Here is a 14,965-nt window from a genome sequence, read left to right as displayed (position 1 = left end):
CTTGGACAGCGTTTAGGGGGGCTGTGTTTTTGTGACCATGTAGGTATTTTTCTGCCCTCTAGTGGTCAGAATCACTTAATGCAGCTTTAAATAATTAAAGAAAACAGTTATTTGATTCAGTATTTATTTTATTTAATGAAATACATTATGACGGCCTTCCCAACACCCGCCCCACAAAACAAAGTTTGACACTGTGGGCTAGAACATGAGCCCTGTTGTGTTTAGCCTATTTATGATGACTCTAAGGCAACTTCTGGAGATTTTTGAAAGCGTATAAAAATATATATTAAAATAATGTGTTTTGCCTCAAGCCTCGTGCCTAACGCCTCTCCATCCGCGACACACACTGCACGCAAACTGTACCCCAATTTGAAGTCCACATTTCAAACCTCAATATGTCACAGTAGGTTAACGAGACTGTCCAGGGCAAAAAGTAGGCCCTTGTTCAATAATTCAACAGGCCGTGGCAGATTGGTCTCCTGGGTGGGAGCTCAGAATGAGGCAGATGTGAAGTCTCAATTGGCCTGAATCCTCTCAGGGAGGATGTGGCGGTGACTATGTTTTTCTTTTCTTTCTTTAAATGGACAGGTTCATCTCGCCCTTCTTTAGGCTTTTCGGGTTCAATGGTTTAAACCTCTGATGCACTGCTTGAAGACTGTGTTTTTTATTGGTGGACTCCCAGGTGCGAAGGCCTTTAAGTTGATGAATGTAAAACAGATGAGTAGACGGTATGCGCCGTGGATCGCCTGGAGAAAAGCAGCCGTGTTTGATGAGGCTCACCCGGAGGTCGAGCTGCGCTCACGGCAACAGTTACAGTGCAGCCCTGAAGCCAAAAAAGACACCTCTGTTGTGTGACAGTTGTTATAAACAGAGCTGACCTCTGACCCCTTTTGAGATTTGCTTGTAAGAGCTGAAGATGAAGAACCACCGTTCAGACATGGGAGGAATGTTATTAGAACAAGAAGGGAACAAAGCATGCGTGCGTGTGTGTGTGTGTGTGTGTGTGTGTGTGTGTGTAGGTATGCGAGTGTCTGTGTGTGTAAGTATTTGAGTGTGTGTGTAGGTACGTGTGTGTGTGTGTGTGTGTGTCCTCGCATTTTTCCACCTGGCAGTAAAACAGTGTAGTTCATGCAAAAGGCGAGAAAAGGAAAACGTGTGCGTGTGTGTGTGTGTGTGCGAGTGTGTGTTTGTTAGGTGTTAGAGAATAAGACCGTAGAAATAGCGCTTGGCTCTTCAGACAATTGTAAAGTGAGCACATCAAAAATAAAAAAAGGAACATCGTCTACTTACGGGATGCCGATCTCAAAGATGTTGTTCTGGATCAGCTGCTTCCCCAGCATGATGATGCTGAGCTGAATGCACAGCTCGATGAGGCAGCCGCCTGGCGCACACTGAGGGAGACACACACACAGATCATCGCTTTACCTTCTACTCATTCAGCCAAATGGAAGGAAACACGGAAACGGACTGAAATCGCCAAGTTGGATAGCGAACCTCTTCCATCCGATAATCGTTGAAGACGTACACGTAGTTTCCAGGTCGGCCAGCAAACCTGCGAAAAACACACAATTAGGACTGAGCGGCTCCACTCGGATTCAGCTGTTTATTCATCCATAAACTGAAGGATTAAATGCTGCTTCGTGGTTGGAGACAATGTTCCGCATTAAGCTCAATGAAACCCATTGGATTCAGTCACAAAGCTCAAAACAAGCACTAATGCTTTGGGTATTTTTACAGGACAGCGCTGCACAAACACACCACTTACCTTCCCTTGAAGAAGGCCACGTAAAAGATGGGTGCGTACGCGTTCATGAACTTGAGCAGGAAGGCTTTCAGGATGAGACGCTCCTCAAAGTTGGTTTCTGTTTTAGGAATCTCTGAAAGACAGGCGAAGTGGGACTGTAAGATAGATGGTGGGCATGGTGTTGTTCTGTCAGGACGGTGCGGAAGTAAATATTTCAGAGTATCTATGAGTGCGGACATGAATAACATGTTGAGGATCGGCTTTTTTAGAGCATCCCGTTTGCGCAAGAAGCCCGTTTATGAGAAGCCAGGACATGCTCGCTGACACCTCGTCTCTGGTTTGTTGTCATCAGTAACGGGGTTCCTATGTTTATCGTCAACGTGGGCATAGGAACCCTGGTTTCTTAACACAGTAACTATTTGAGGTATCGCCTCCGCGCGTCTCTACACGCAGAGGCGGCGGCTTGCAGCTAACGTCGCAAACAACGGCAACGGTGCTGATGGAGCAACGGTGCTGCTGAGGGAGCAACGGCGCCGCGGGTCGGGGCGACGTTGCCCGCTATAACCACCGTGTGGGCGTGGACAGAGAAGCTCGGATTGCAACACACACAAGAGGGAGAGCGGCTTCATTCTCTGAGAAGGACTCCACTATATCTTCACATTACAAGTAATTGTTTGGTGCCATATTCAGTCTCAGAATGTTTTATTTAGCACCTTTAAAGGACACACGTAGGGGAGTGTATGTTGAGGTCTGGCTATCGTTTGTGTTTGTATTATCGTGTTCTAGGTTTTCTTCAGGATGTGTCTTTAGACCAATGTGATGGAAGCAGAACATTGAAGTGGTGATTCTGTCAGTTTGAGTCATAACATGATCACTGTGCTGGAAGTAGGTTAAAGTAAGAGCACTTTTCACATGGCATATCCACACACACACACACACACACACACACACACACACACACACACACACACACACACACACATTCTCTGTCCCATTATTTCTGTCTATTTCAGAGGTTTTGAATATGAATGTAAGTGTGGTTGAAACCTCCTGGGATGACTGATGGGAGGACTGGAGCGTGAAAACATCAAAGTTTCATCAAACTGTCCACCAAGAAGCAGAAAGACTCTTTCTGTCTCACGCACACACACACACACACACACACACACACAAAAGTACTCACAGAAACAGAAATATGGCACCATGGAGGACAATATGATCGTATCGTACAATAATTTGAATCAGGTGGATATTTAGCAGATTTAAGATATGTTGTAAAAGTAACGTACCCCTGATGACAAGCTGTTTATTTGTGCAGCCTTTAACAGCCAATATAGGAAGAAGAAAGAAAAAAAAATGGCACCTGGACAAGTTAAATGATGGTGTTTTTTAAGCTGACTTTTATGTTTAAAACAATAGGTACACTCTAGGACTCGCTCTCTTGCTGAGGGTACTATGTGAAGATTGTTGTGCAGTAAGTATTGAGGTACAGGCAGCTATGTTAGCTTAGCTTAGCACAAAGCAAGGGGAAACAGCTAGCCTGGCTCCAAACCAAGCTTGACTAATTCACTTATTTAGAAAGTTTGGGTTTTTCGGGGATATTATGTTGCACCCAGTCGTTGTGCTAAGCTAAACATCTAGCTTCATATTTAACGTACAGACAATAGAGTGGTATCAATCTTCTCATCGAACTCGGCATAAAAGCAAATTGTTCCCAAAATGTTTTGAAACTTTTCATGTAGTTATTGAGAGATAGTTGAGGCTAGCTGGGAATTCTAGTTGTATCACTGTTTGTAAAAGAGTTTAGTGTTCATGTGTTCACCGCGCTTTAAGAGCAAATGAGCGTTGTTATTTCTGCACCTAGCTCGGTCAGCCACAGTGCCACGGCGCCGTAGATTTCATCAAGGATCAGAATAACCACCAGGTTGATGATGACCGCGGTGGCCGTCACCGTCACCCGGACATTGGACTTGGTCTCCGGGTCGGGGCTCATCGCCATCAGGGCCGACACCGTGATGCGGTAGATGATGACGCCGAAGACGGCTGAAAACGTCAAGCCAAACTGGGAGCAGAAAGGGAGAAATAAATGAGTCATTTCCACATCGACCAGTCATATTCCCATTTATGTACATTAACTGTGTCTTTATCTTTCCTTTGAAAGCACTTTCATACACATATACTGAGAAAATGCATGATCCAAAGAAGGCATTTTGTCTGATTTTAATGTACCAACCATAAAGAGGATAGAGGAAACGTTGATGAAGTATCCAGGAAGACGGTCTTTCCAGTTCAACTTCTCTACGGCAGCCTGACAGGGGGAAACATGGGAAGGAAAGAGAGAGGGAAAAGTCAATGGCCGATGCTTTGAGAACTTTTGTTTGCGAAATCTGTGATGCAGAACACAGAGCCGCCTACTGAGACGTCATAAAAGAGAAGAAAAGGAAGAAAAATAACCTTGTTTTCGATTAAAAAGCAAATCTATCTCTCATCGTCACAGTTCCTTTCACTCCTTTTCAAGCGGTTTGTAAAAGCCGAGTGGAGAGTGGAGCAGCATCTGCTATCCACCGCCTCCACAGGAAGTGCTTCCACGTCTCAACAGAGAGACATAAAGGAGCACAATGGTCCATTTTACAGTTTGCATCCTACATTTAGAGACCACTTGGGAACAAGTGTTTTTATTTCCAGGCACTAATATGGGGTTTAAAAACAGATACTGTGCATAAAACGTGGACCAGTAAAGCCCTCTTTGTGAATATGTGTAGTAATCATAATTGAATAGTAAATGAACGTAGTAAACTATATTGGACTCTTTGTATAGTATATCTGGACAAGCATTCACCACCACGAAAGACTGGATCCCCAACAGCCGGTAATACCTAAGCTGACCTCTGACCTCTGACACTCCTTGCCATCCTCCCTGTAGAGGAAGGCAAGGAGTGGCAACAAAAGCGTTGCATTGTTATTTTGTGCTTCGTCTGCGGGAGATAAAAGGCAGAAAAATCCAAAGACACTGTTATGAAAGTTCTGAACGGTCCGGTGCTCCAGCGGATGGTAGGAATCATTGCTGATGCCCTCTAACCTGCTGACGCAACCCTCATTATCGATCCAACGAGTGCTGATGGCTCCCTGAATTCAAAACCAGTGGGAGAGACTGACCTACTTGTGTCAAAGAGACGCTTCACCGGCCTGTCCGCAAAAACAAGTGCAGCGCCCCCCGGCCCCCATTCACGACACACATGTCGTTATATGGGCAGGCAGTTCTACACAGAGACACTCACACAGACCACAGAATGATGTTCAAGTGAGCCTGCACATCGAAACGCCTTCGATATGCAGGCGAGCAAGACAACACCACCATCTAGTGGACACACTGGCACGGTGCATGCTTAGTCTATCCACACATACCTATGAAGTCCACACCTCAACCTCATCCAACACAACGCTCTTTACTTTAATGCTGTTTTGTTACACCCATAAATAGTACATTTTAAATAATAATAATAATGAATAAAACAAACAGTATGGTTTGTCACTTACAAGGACACATTGATTATTTAATCGGAATAAAGGCAGGTTTTTTTGTGTGTGTTTTATGCGGCTGAATCTTGGCCATGACACAGCTGTAAAAGGATGATGTCACTGCATGACGTCATTCTAAAATATGTGGGAAACAATATGTATGTTACAGTGTTTCTAAGGACTGAGCTCCACAACTGTTGTCATCCGCCAGGAAGATCGTGAAATTGAGTGGTTGTGCACTTATTGTTTTTCCATGAATAATCTCGCATTCTGCTTTATACTAAACGTCAAAGAAATCCATCTATAAAGTCTATACAATGACATTTCCCTCTTCAGAAATGTCTGACAATGTACTTTTCTGCATTATCACTGTAACATCTCTTATATGCTGATGACCAATACCTGTACATCCCAGTTTAGGCTGCGATAATGCAATGAAATGATCTCTGAGCAGGACTCTTTAATAATTCCTAAGAACTAAACGTCCAATGTTAAATATAACTTTTTGGGGCCAAAGCTTTAATTGCAAGCGAGCTGATAGCCAGCTTTTCTAGGAGTGTTTTTTTCTTTTTATACAAAAGCTCACACACACACACACACACACACACACACACACACACACACACACACATTGACTAACCTGAGAGAAGGACTTACTGGGGGACGAAAGGACCTTGAGACTGTGAGTGTGAGTGTGTGTGATGGTCACAGTGAATCGTAGTGGTAAATGGGTCAGCAGTTATATTTGGCTCGGTACCCCGTTGAGGAAAGCCCAGCAAAGCCTTCATCTCGAGACAGAGACACTCTTTATTTCTCTAGGTCACTCGTTCCCTCTGCTCATCCTCCTCCTCTCGTTCTTTTCCTCCTTGTGTCCTAACCCCTGGTCGCCCTCTAATACACCCACTTTTGAGGGTTTTGGCAAATTAGCTGTGAAGCAGTGAAAATATGCGCAACAAAATCATGCACACCTAATGTTCCAGGTGCTTTATTCTCAATCTTTTTAAATAAATAAGTACAAACATATATAGACAAGCATGCAGTGCATTCAACATTCAAAGGTATGTGCATACTTGATGCGGTTTTTAAAAAATGTCCGAAGATATTTTTCTACACACTAGGGCTGCACAATATATGGTCTCAGCATCGACGATGCGATGTGCACAATACGTTATTAAAGAGAGATACATAGAAGGGTTACTGGAGATTACCATTATGGTTATAATAAACGTTCTATCATCTGCTGCATGGCATCCGGTCTGCTTAGAACAGTCATTCCTGAAGACCGGGTCGGGACGCACACGGATTTGAATATGGAAGACCAAAGAAATTAGCAGAATTACTTCCTTGGACATTAACATTGATATATCTACACCTTTGAGCCACATGAGGGAGCCTGAATGTTTTATTGTTCTGAGATGAGATGACGAGTTGTTGGAGGCCAACCCTGGAAGTTATGTACAGAAAACACGCTCTGTGGCAAACAGATGTTGGTGATACTTTTACGGTTTGATCATCTTCACACATGAACGGTGCTTTTCAAATTCTTTGAGACATTAATGCAACGGACGGAAGTGAAAAGCTGACTTGAGCCTGAGAGGGCGGACTAGTCGGCGTGATAACGTTTTGTAGTCTCATTTAGCCACTTGTTAGCAACCGCCTTTTTTAAGACACGTAAAAAGCTTCAAAATCTAAATTATTATTATGAAGATATGTACGCACCAATTTTATGTCGTAAAAAACTAAACTTTTCATATCTCTTCAGCTTTCAATGCCGACTCATTTACAAGTTTTAGGGCACATTCTGAATCTAATATGCGAGGCGAACGTACTTTCTTGTTCCACTGGTGAAAGGAAAAAAACAAACCTGCTATCTCCGCCTAAAGTTTTGAAATATTCTCTGTTTATTTTTCTTTTCATCTGGCTAGCTTATGTATTGAAGGCCGGTGCCTTTAAGAAGAGCGCCGTGCGGTTCATCCAGCAGATGGCGACACAGACCGCTCTATCGCGTGGAAGGCCGAGGATCGGCGGTTCGATCCTGCAGGAAGGTAGAATTGAAATGCTCCTCCACGCCACGCGAAAGAAAACAGACTGCTGGAGACGACCCCAAAAACGACCCAGAATGCACCGGAGTCGTCTTCAGCAGCGATGACACGCCCTCAAACACGCAAAGCTAAGACACAACATAAAACTAAAGTTGAGTTATGTGTTTCTGTTCTTCGGCCGCTGGTTCAGTGAGTGGAATCTGTATTTCAGTCATGCCCATTCTTACAATGTTTGACTGCTGACTTTAACTAGCAGGTAGAAAACTTGAAAATGCATCTGACGCTAATAATATTAAGTCCTTGTGTCAGCTTTCCCGTGCTAAAATATTTAAAATGATCCTGAATGTAAAAATCTTTTTTCCCCTCACATTATTAGCCCTGACAGCTCCTAAATTTCAAATGATGTGAGCCGCTTTGATAGAGAACTGTCCGTCACTAAGGGAACAGACGTGGCTTCGGTTAATAAATAAACCAGAAGGGAACAAAAAAGAAAGAACTGCACGTCCCGTCATATTTTATTTGGACTTTCAAAGTGGCAGATTGCCAAATCAATGTTATATGGATTGTAGCAGTCATGAATAAATAAATAAAGGTGTGTCTATTCAATAACTGTACGTCAGTGGCGTTTGGTACGTTGACAGGTAAATAAACACTTTCTTTGGAAATATAATATCTGGATTTGATCCTACAGTGCATCCACTGTCTCAGGTAAAACACGTGTGTGTGTGTGTGTGTGTGTGTAAGAGAGAGAGAGAGAGAGAGAGAGAGAGAGAGTTCTGTGTCGCCATAGTGACGTTCCCTAATCTTACCCCTGGCTTCCTGCCCAGCATGCCTCACTCCCACTCAGCCGCTCTCCCTGTTTCTCTCCATCCCACCGCTTCTCCAAGTCTCTCTTTTATTCATACGTCTCTCTCGCTGTCTCTTTCTCTTTGTCTCCTTTTTATGTCTCGCACTCTTTTGTGTTTTTTTGTTTTGTTTAGTTCCACAGACAATTGGTTGCAGGTGCGTAAATGCAGCTCCGCCAATCACAGCAGTGGTCGCACAGACGTTTCATTGGCAGTGAAAGGTGTAACAGCTGGTAATGGACGAAAACACGGTCCAATTGAGCTGTTCGCTGGTCGACTGGTCTGGTGAGCCAGCGAGCACAATCATTAATGGTATTATACCTGCCTTTCAATTAAAAGAAAATCTATAATTGCAGGTCAGTTTTTTCTAAAGCTCTGCATTTTCCTAAAACAGCTGTAAATTGTTGTTTTTAGCAAACATCAATCAAACTGGAGTATGTCGTGTATTTGTTGGCGACTATTTTCAACTGTGGACTAACACACATTTGGTATTTAAGGCTCAAAATAAACCTTGGTACAGTCTGTGTGTGTGTGTGCGTGTGTGTGCGTGTGTGTGTGTGTGTGTGCGTGTGTGTGTGTGTGTGTGTGTGAATGATGGTGAGGGAACACACAGTGCAGCAGTGTGTCTTGTTGATATATTTTAATAGTGTTTGCACAATAGTGGAGATCTATGGCATAGAGGAAGTTGGCGGTTTTGGTCTTTTCAAGGGATATCTTGGCAACAACAAAGATAAAGAATATCTCCAGCCTTATCCTTTGATATTAATGAAAGCAATCTTAAGCGATGTGTTTTAAGACAAGTATGTGATGTGATGTCATCAACTACCAGCAGGGATGAAAGAAGACCAGTAACTAAATGGTTACTTGACTTTATACTGGTGAAAGTTCTTTAGCTGGGGGTGGGTCCACTCTGTTCCTTCAATGCTGGTAAACATACAGACCTAGAATAATTTAAGATGTTTCATTCAATAAATTAAATGCCCGTCACTGAGCTCGGAGGCTATCAAATGCGTGGCGTTACCTTGAGGTTAATTATGAAAGACCTACCTACTGCGCAGTGATCAGTCACTGGAAATATTGAATTTAGAAGGCGAAATACTTCAGAATTTAGCTATCCAGCAGGAAAAAAAGTCAGTTATTATTGTTGTTTTTTGTACAGTGTAAATACATAAATAAACTGTGTTGTGATGTCCAACTTCAACAATGCAGCAGACCCTGAAATAACATTTCTGTCATGCTTTTATTCCACAAAGACACTTAAAAAGATTTCTACGGCTCAGTTTGTCGCTGTGACCAACAGATATCTGGAAAAGAATGCAAAGAAAGTTGCACAGACAAATACCTGAGGAGTTGAGACTGCAGAAGCCAGAGGATGGGACAGGAAGAGAAGAACAGATAGACAGCAGCCTGCAGGAGAGGGAATGAGTGGAGAGGAAAGGAGAGGGAAAGGGAGGTGAGGAGGAAGAGGAGGGCGAGAGGAAAGGAAAGGTTACCGGTATTCCTGCAGCCATGGCAGACAGGAGTTTTTGTCTCCATCTGTCCTTCCCTGTCACTGTCCCGTCCTCCTGCTTCTCTGGCTGTAAGACAGAGGGACAGGTTACACACACACACACACACACACACACACACACACACACACACAAACCACTTTCATGCATAATCATACGTAAATATCTGCACAATCTGACCACTGAATAGACATATTAAGTATATAGTAATTCAGCCATTAGCAGCTATAGACTAAACTATGGGATGGATGTATCTCTCTGTGTATCACCATATGGCAGAAGCCTATTCACACAAATATAGTTAAATGTTGAAAGCCAGTGTATTTAGTTGTATTTGTAGGATGTGTTGTCATGTATCTTCAAATCATAAAATGTCTGATATTACCCAACGGATTACACGCTCCATGACTGTAATAGATGAGACCAGCCAACACGTGGCCAATCAGATTAGAGAAGTCTGACCTACGTAGAATTCTATTTATGAAACGGGAAGCCCAAATAAATGATTGGACTACATTTGGGATATAATACCCACATAACACTGCTATGGCATCTAATTCCTTTGACGTGTGTTGTCGTGGTTGCTTAGCGACAAGGTCACAGGGAGTATCGCTTATGCCGACGCGGGACGGGTCACAAATACAAAGTAAAGAAATTAACATTTCAGGTTTATGGAGGAGGAGATCGAGTCCCCACAGAATAATCCACTTGCTAAACAACATGAAGCGCTAAGTAAAGAGGACATCCCAGAATATGCGACAAGTAGGAACGCAGCAGAAATACACCAAGCGCTGCCTCCAGCAACGCGATTTAGAAACCGCCTGATGACACCAGGGAGATTATGAGCGTGAGAGGCCACAGGGGTGAAACGCTATTGGCAACCAAACAAACAAAGAAGGTGGAGCAACAGACCTCCCCCGAACACATAAAGGCCTCACATCAAACTCACCATGGTCATGATGACCAGCTGGTCATTCATCACTGGTTGCACAATAAATGGCAACATACAAATAACGCCAATAAATGATGAAGTCAATGCAACGCCAGGGAATGAAAAAAGAAAGATGCTCGATGCTAGCATACGTTCCACAGCAACCGCCTCGTTAGTGCAGACAGCCAGTTCAGAAACTGCCTATTTTATTGTGCACATTATTATTTATTAGTATAAAAAATATATGAAAAATGGAACTGTGTTGATCACCTATATAATAATCAACCGGGGTGTGTTGCTTTTGGAAACACAGCCAGCAGGTGGCGTGTGTCGACACCAGTGGGATCCTCCGGGTTTTCCGATACTGCTGTCCTCAGATCAGGGTCTGGGATGTTTGTGACGGTGACCAGTTCCTGTCTCACTTGGGCCGTGGCAGGAAGCCATCTGTGGCCCAAGCAACGTGTATGTGGGCCAACAGGACTCAATGTGATTGACCCAATTTAGAGAGGGGAATCTAGATCAATCCCAATCATTAGATCCTCACACTAATGTCTAGTACAGTACAGTAATCACAAAGCATGATGGGAATATATATAGTGTGTGTGTGTGTGTGTGTGTGTGAAATTTAAATGCTCAAATTAATGTCATAACTTGCTGTGAAATAAGAGTTTCACTGTGCGATACCTTTCCATTGGTATTGCTGACAGTCAGGTCCAGCTACGAGAATGGAAGTCACACATGTTCGTATTTTAGTTCTCTTTGTCAACAGGCTTTGTGGGAAATGCGTTCCTAAGCGTGTTAGGAAGTGGTTTCCTACCTCGTTCTTTTTCTTCTTCTTCTTAGTTTTCTGCTTCCTCTGTCTCTTCTGGCGGAGGATGGTCTCGTATTTTGGCCTGGGATGTTCCTGAGGATAAAGAGTCAAATACGCATATAGTTTGCACATGTCGGTGAGTTCTCTGTACGATTCTGCAGCTTTGTTTAATAACAGTTTCTGGTGTTTTAGTTGCCTTAAACATGACCGGTGACCGTAAACATAGTCTCCAGGAACTCGTACACTAGGATCAGTAGACATTGGTGCTGACACACAGTATGAGCTCCTATGAGTGTGTGTGTGTGCTGTGTGTACCTCGTCGTCCTCGATGCCGGTCAGATCCCAACTGAAGCTCAAACTGATCTGGCGGCGCTTCCAGTGCTCCAGGAACAGCACCGCTGCACTCACGCACACGCACACACAAACATAAACAAACAAGTCAAATTATTTTGATGAAAGCCTTGAGCATCATATTTAGATCCACTTTTAGTATTCATGGGTTTGGTGGCGATCGGCTGATTGCTGATGTGACTGCTGGTTAAAAAGTTAAAAATTGTTTTCTGTAATCTGCAAAGCTCATAGTTTTTTTAACGTATTTTCTGGAGCTTCAAAACTAATGAAAGCTCTGGAAAAGGCTCAAATATTAAACACACTGCGGTTTCCAGCGTACTTTCACACCCAACTCATTGTTTAGTTTTTTTCTCTTACGGGTTTAAACTGATTTCAGGAGGATTAAATTTTGTCTGCAGTAATTGAATAGCTATTTTCCCATTTCCTGCTAAACCAATTTCCTGCTAAACCAATCTAGAGTAAACGACATCCTCTCGTAGTGTGGAAGTGCTCTCACGCTTTAGGTGATAAAAATGGAACAAAAGATGATAATAAAAAAAAAGTTTGATTGTTCAGATTCCTTTTTTAACATATTTTCTGCATGCCTTACGCTGTTTTAACCTGTTTCTCTCCACTGGAGGTCATGAGATGAGACAATATCGACGAGCAGCACACACACACAACCTCACCCCAGAGGGACATAAAGATGGCGAAGAAGACGGTGGCGGGGTTGTCGAAGAGGTGTGAAGCCCTGGCAGTGCCACACGCCGTGCTGAGCTGCCAGAAGTCACAGGCTCCGTCGCACAGAGGACACATGGTGAAATTGAGACGCTCGTCACACATCTCCAGACTGAGGAGGTGGGGAGATCAAGGGTTAAGTCAAGATCTGACAACATTGTCACTTAGAGGTACAGTATACAGCATGTTGTCTGTTGCTGTTTGCAAACTCTAGTGAGAGAGAGAGAAAGAGAGAGAGAGAGAGAGAGAGAGAGAGAGAGAGAGAGAGAGAGAGAGAGAGAGAGAGAGCGAAAGCGATGGTCTTCCGGGCTAGTTTTGGTTTGTGATTGTTTCATGGCGGTTACGCTCTGAAGCACAACTTTTAATGAACGCAGCCGAGGGGCACACTTCACGGCTGTTATTGGCTGGCGGCTACACCCCCACATGGCGCCTAAAATCCTCTTTGTTGAAGCCCAGGAACTTCCCGAACACAGTAAAGAGGAAGAAGAGGAAACATTCAGGCAGAGGTCGGGGTCTCTGCAGATCCTCATCACCGACGCACACTTCTGGCTCATAAGGGATGATCGAGAGGAAATATTGTTGCATCAGTCCCTCATATCAGGGGAAATGTCACATTTCTCCTGTCGGTCTCACAGACATTTGGGGCATCTTGACAGACCAGTGTTGGTGCATGTGTGTCAGTCAAGCATTTTATTTTGTATCTCACTAAGCAGCATACTAGAACTTGTTGTACACCTCTGCCAACCAGTCATGTTGCAGTTCACATCCATTTCTATCCAAAATGTTATCACTCCAGCATTTAATCCAATTAGACATTTGAGTAAATTGTCAAAATTAGCAGATGAAGTTATGGCCAAAAATGACCGTTGAACACCAAGTTACGAAAAATTTCAAGTGTGTTTTTCATGTTTTCGCCCCTTAATTGAACTGAAATGTGTGACTTCCCAAAGCAGCAGAGAACTTTGCAGTACCTGGGTATATCAGTATCCACTGTTGCCACCCCGTAGCAAAACACAATGATTCCCACTATGGAGGCCGGTATTAGCAGCTGAGTGTAAACACCGAGCCATGCGAAGTACAGACCGATCTTCTCCCCGAAGTACTTCCTGCGGAGTCAGAGGTCAGGGATTAGGAGGTGAACGTGCTAAATCATGACCATGACAAAATAGACTGTGTAGACTTAAGCAGCATGCAACACAGGTGTGAGAAGCCTCTTGCTGTGTTTGATCCTTAAATAGAAGAAGAAGCATGCCAATGCTCTATTGGGGCTGTTAGTAGTTCATGAAGCACTTCCTTTCAGATTGGAGTACAAACTCTGCCTGCTATCCTAGGACTGAAATAAAGTGCAACAATTCAAGTTTTGATGTGATTTCTTAACACTTAAAAACTACAACTGCCTGTAGAGGACTGTGTGGTTGTGGTTTTAATCAGATATGATTGACAGTGAACAGGCAACGCAAGGAAACAGCCCCGCACCAGGAATGTAAATGTTGCTATACCATGACTGGTGCACAGAAGTCGGCGACATCACAAGTTGCCAACGTTAAGTCAACGAGAAGAGCACGGACAAAAACAAAAAGCCCGCGTAGAAACAATCCAGGCTGTTTCAAACCTGGGCAGGAAATCTAGTGTTCATGTTGGTCCTGTTTTCTCATGACAAGAGGCCTTTCAGGGTCTTTAACCCCCCTTATACAAGGTTATTTGAACACAATCACGGAGTAAACAATACTGTCTTACACATGTCCACTTAAAGTTATTGGTCCTAATTGCCGGAGATTCCATAAAAATAAAAAAAAAGACAATAACTTTGGGAGATAACCCCTTGATCTGGGTTAGATAATTAATTAGACTGTTGAAGACTCAAATTAGCTTCGGAATTGAACTTTATAACTCATTTTTGCACAGAAGCAAGACTGGATTGGATCACTATTACAGTCGAGTCGAGCTAGAAAGGATCCCCCCCCATCATCATCAGGGAATTCAAACAAACTGTTGGTTTCAAAGGTCAAATCCTGCCAAACAACAAAAGCCTTTAAGCAAACTACACCAACCATAATGCACTGCAACATCTGCAGAGCTGTAGTGTGGCTCCTGTGACCGTTATCTTGGGTTGACGATTAGATGAAACAAAAAGGTTGAGTGGTGCTGCGGGGACATTACCTGACCAGATCAATGGGCTGGTACTTGTAAAAGGCAGAGTATCTGGCCCACTCGTCGTGCAGAACCTGCCAACAGATGGGAACGAGTCAGTGTGGGTGGATGTTGTATGCTTACTAGTTGGAGCAAGTCGGAAATCAACAAACAATCCCCCCGAGGCCGAGCTGATCCGGAGGCAGCAATATTCAGATTGGTTGAGGTAAAGCTCAGCGGATGAAGTCAAAGAACAGTGTGAGTAACACTGTGCCAAAGCCAAGAGAAAAGAGGGAACGGAGAACCACGATAAACAATCTGGTGAGACAGTCATGAGTGCCGTGATCGCGATTAAACGGAAAAATAA

The 14,965-nt window shown here is 43.5% G+C and overlaps 1 protein-coding gene across 1 annotated transcript in view; it reads right to left on the bottom strand.

Moving 5' to 3' along the window:
• Positions 1–14,965, bottom strand: part of ano2b (anoctamin 2b) — a 54,771-nt gene that overhangs the window by 21,792 nt on the left and 18,014 nt on the right. Inside the window, exons 9-20 of the mRNA XM_034526197.1 lie at positions 14,629–14,693; positions 13,440–13,574; positions 12,420–12,580; positions 11,716–11,798; positions 11,407–11,493; positions 11,274–11,306; positions 9,644–9,727; positions 3,978–4,052; positions 3,605–3,806; positions 1,766–1,877; positions 1,495–1,552; positions 1,291–1,391 (exon numbers count right to left, since the gene is read on the bottom strand). Coding sequence (XP_034382088.1) covers positions 1,291–1,391; positions 1,495–1,552; positions 1,766–1,877; positions 3,605–3,806; positions 3,978–4,052; positions 9,644–9,727; positions 11,274–11,306; positions 11,407–11,493; positions 11,716–11,798; positions 12,420–12,580; positions 13,440–13,574; positions 14,629–14,693 — 1,196 coding nt within the window. The remainder of the gene's footprint in view (positions 1–1,290; positions 1,392–1,494; positions 1,553–1,765; positions 1,878–3,604; positions 3,807–3,977; positions 4,053–9,643; positions 9,728–11,273; positions 11,307–11,406; positions 11,494–11,715; positions 11,799–12,419; positions 12,581–13,439; positions 13,575–14,628; positions 14,694–14,965) is intronic.

Source organism: Cyclopterus lumpus, chromosome 23 (genome assembly GCF_009769545.1).
Source record: "Cyclopterus lumpus isolate fCycLum1 chromosome 23, fCycLum1.pri, whole genome shotgun sequence".
Classification (NCBI taxonomy): Eukaryota; Metazoa; Chordata; class Actinopteri; order Perciformes; family Cyclopteridae; genus Cyclopterus; species Cyclopterus lumpus.
Note: the sequence above shows the minus strand (reverse complement) of the source record. Positions and strands in the feature narration are given on the sequence as shown.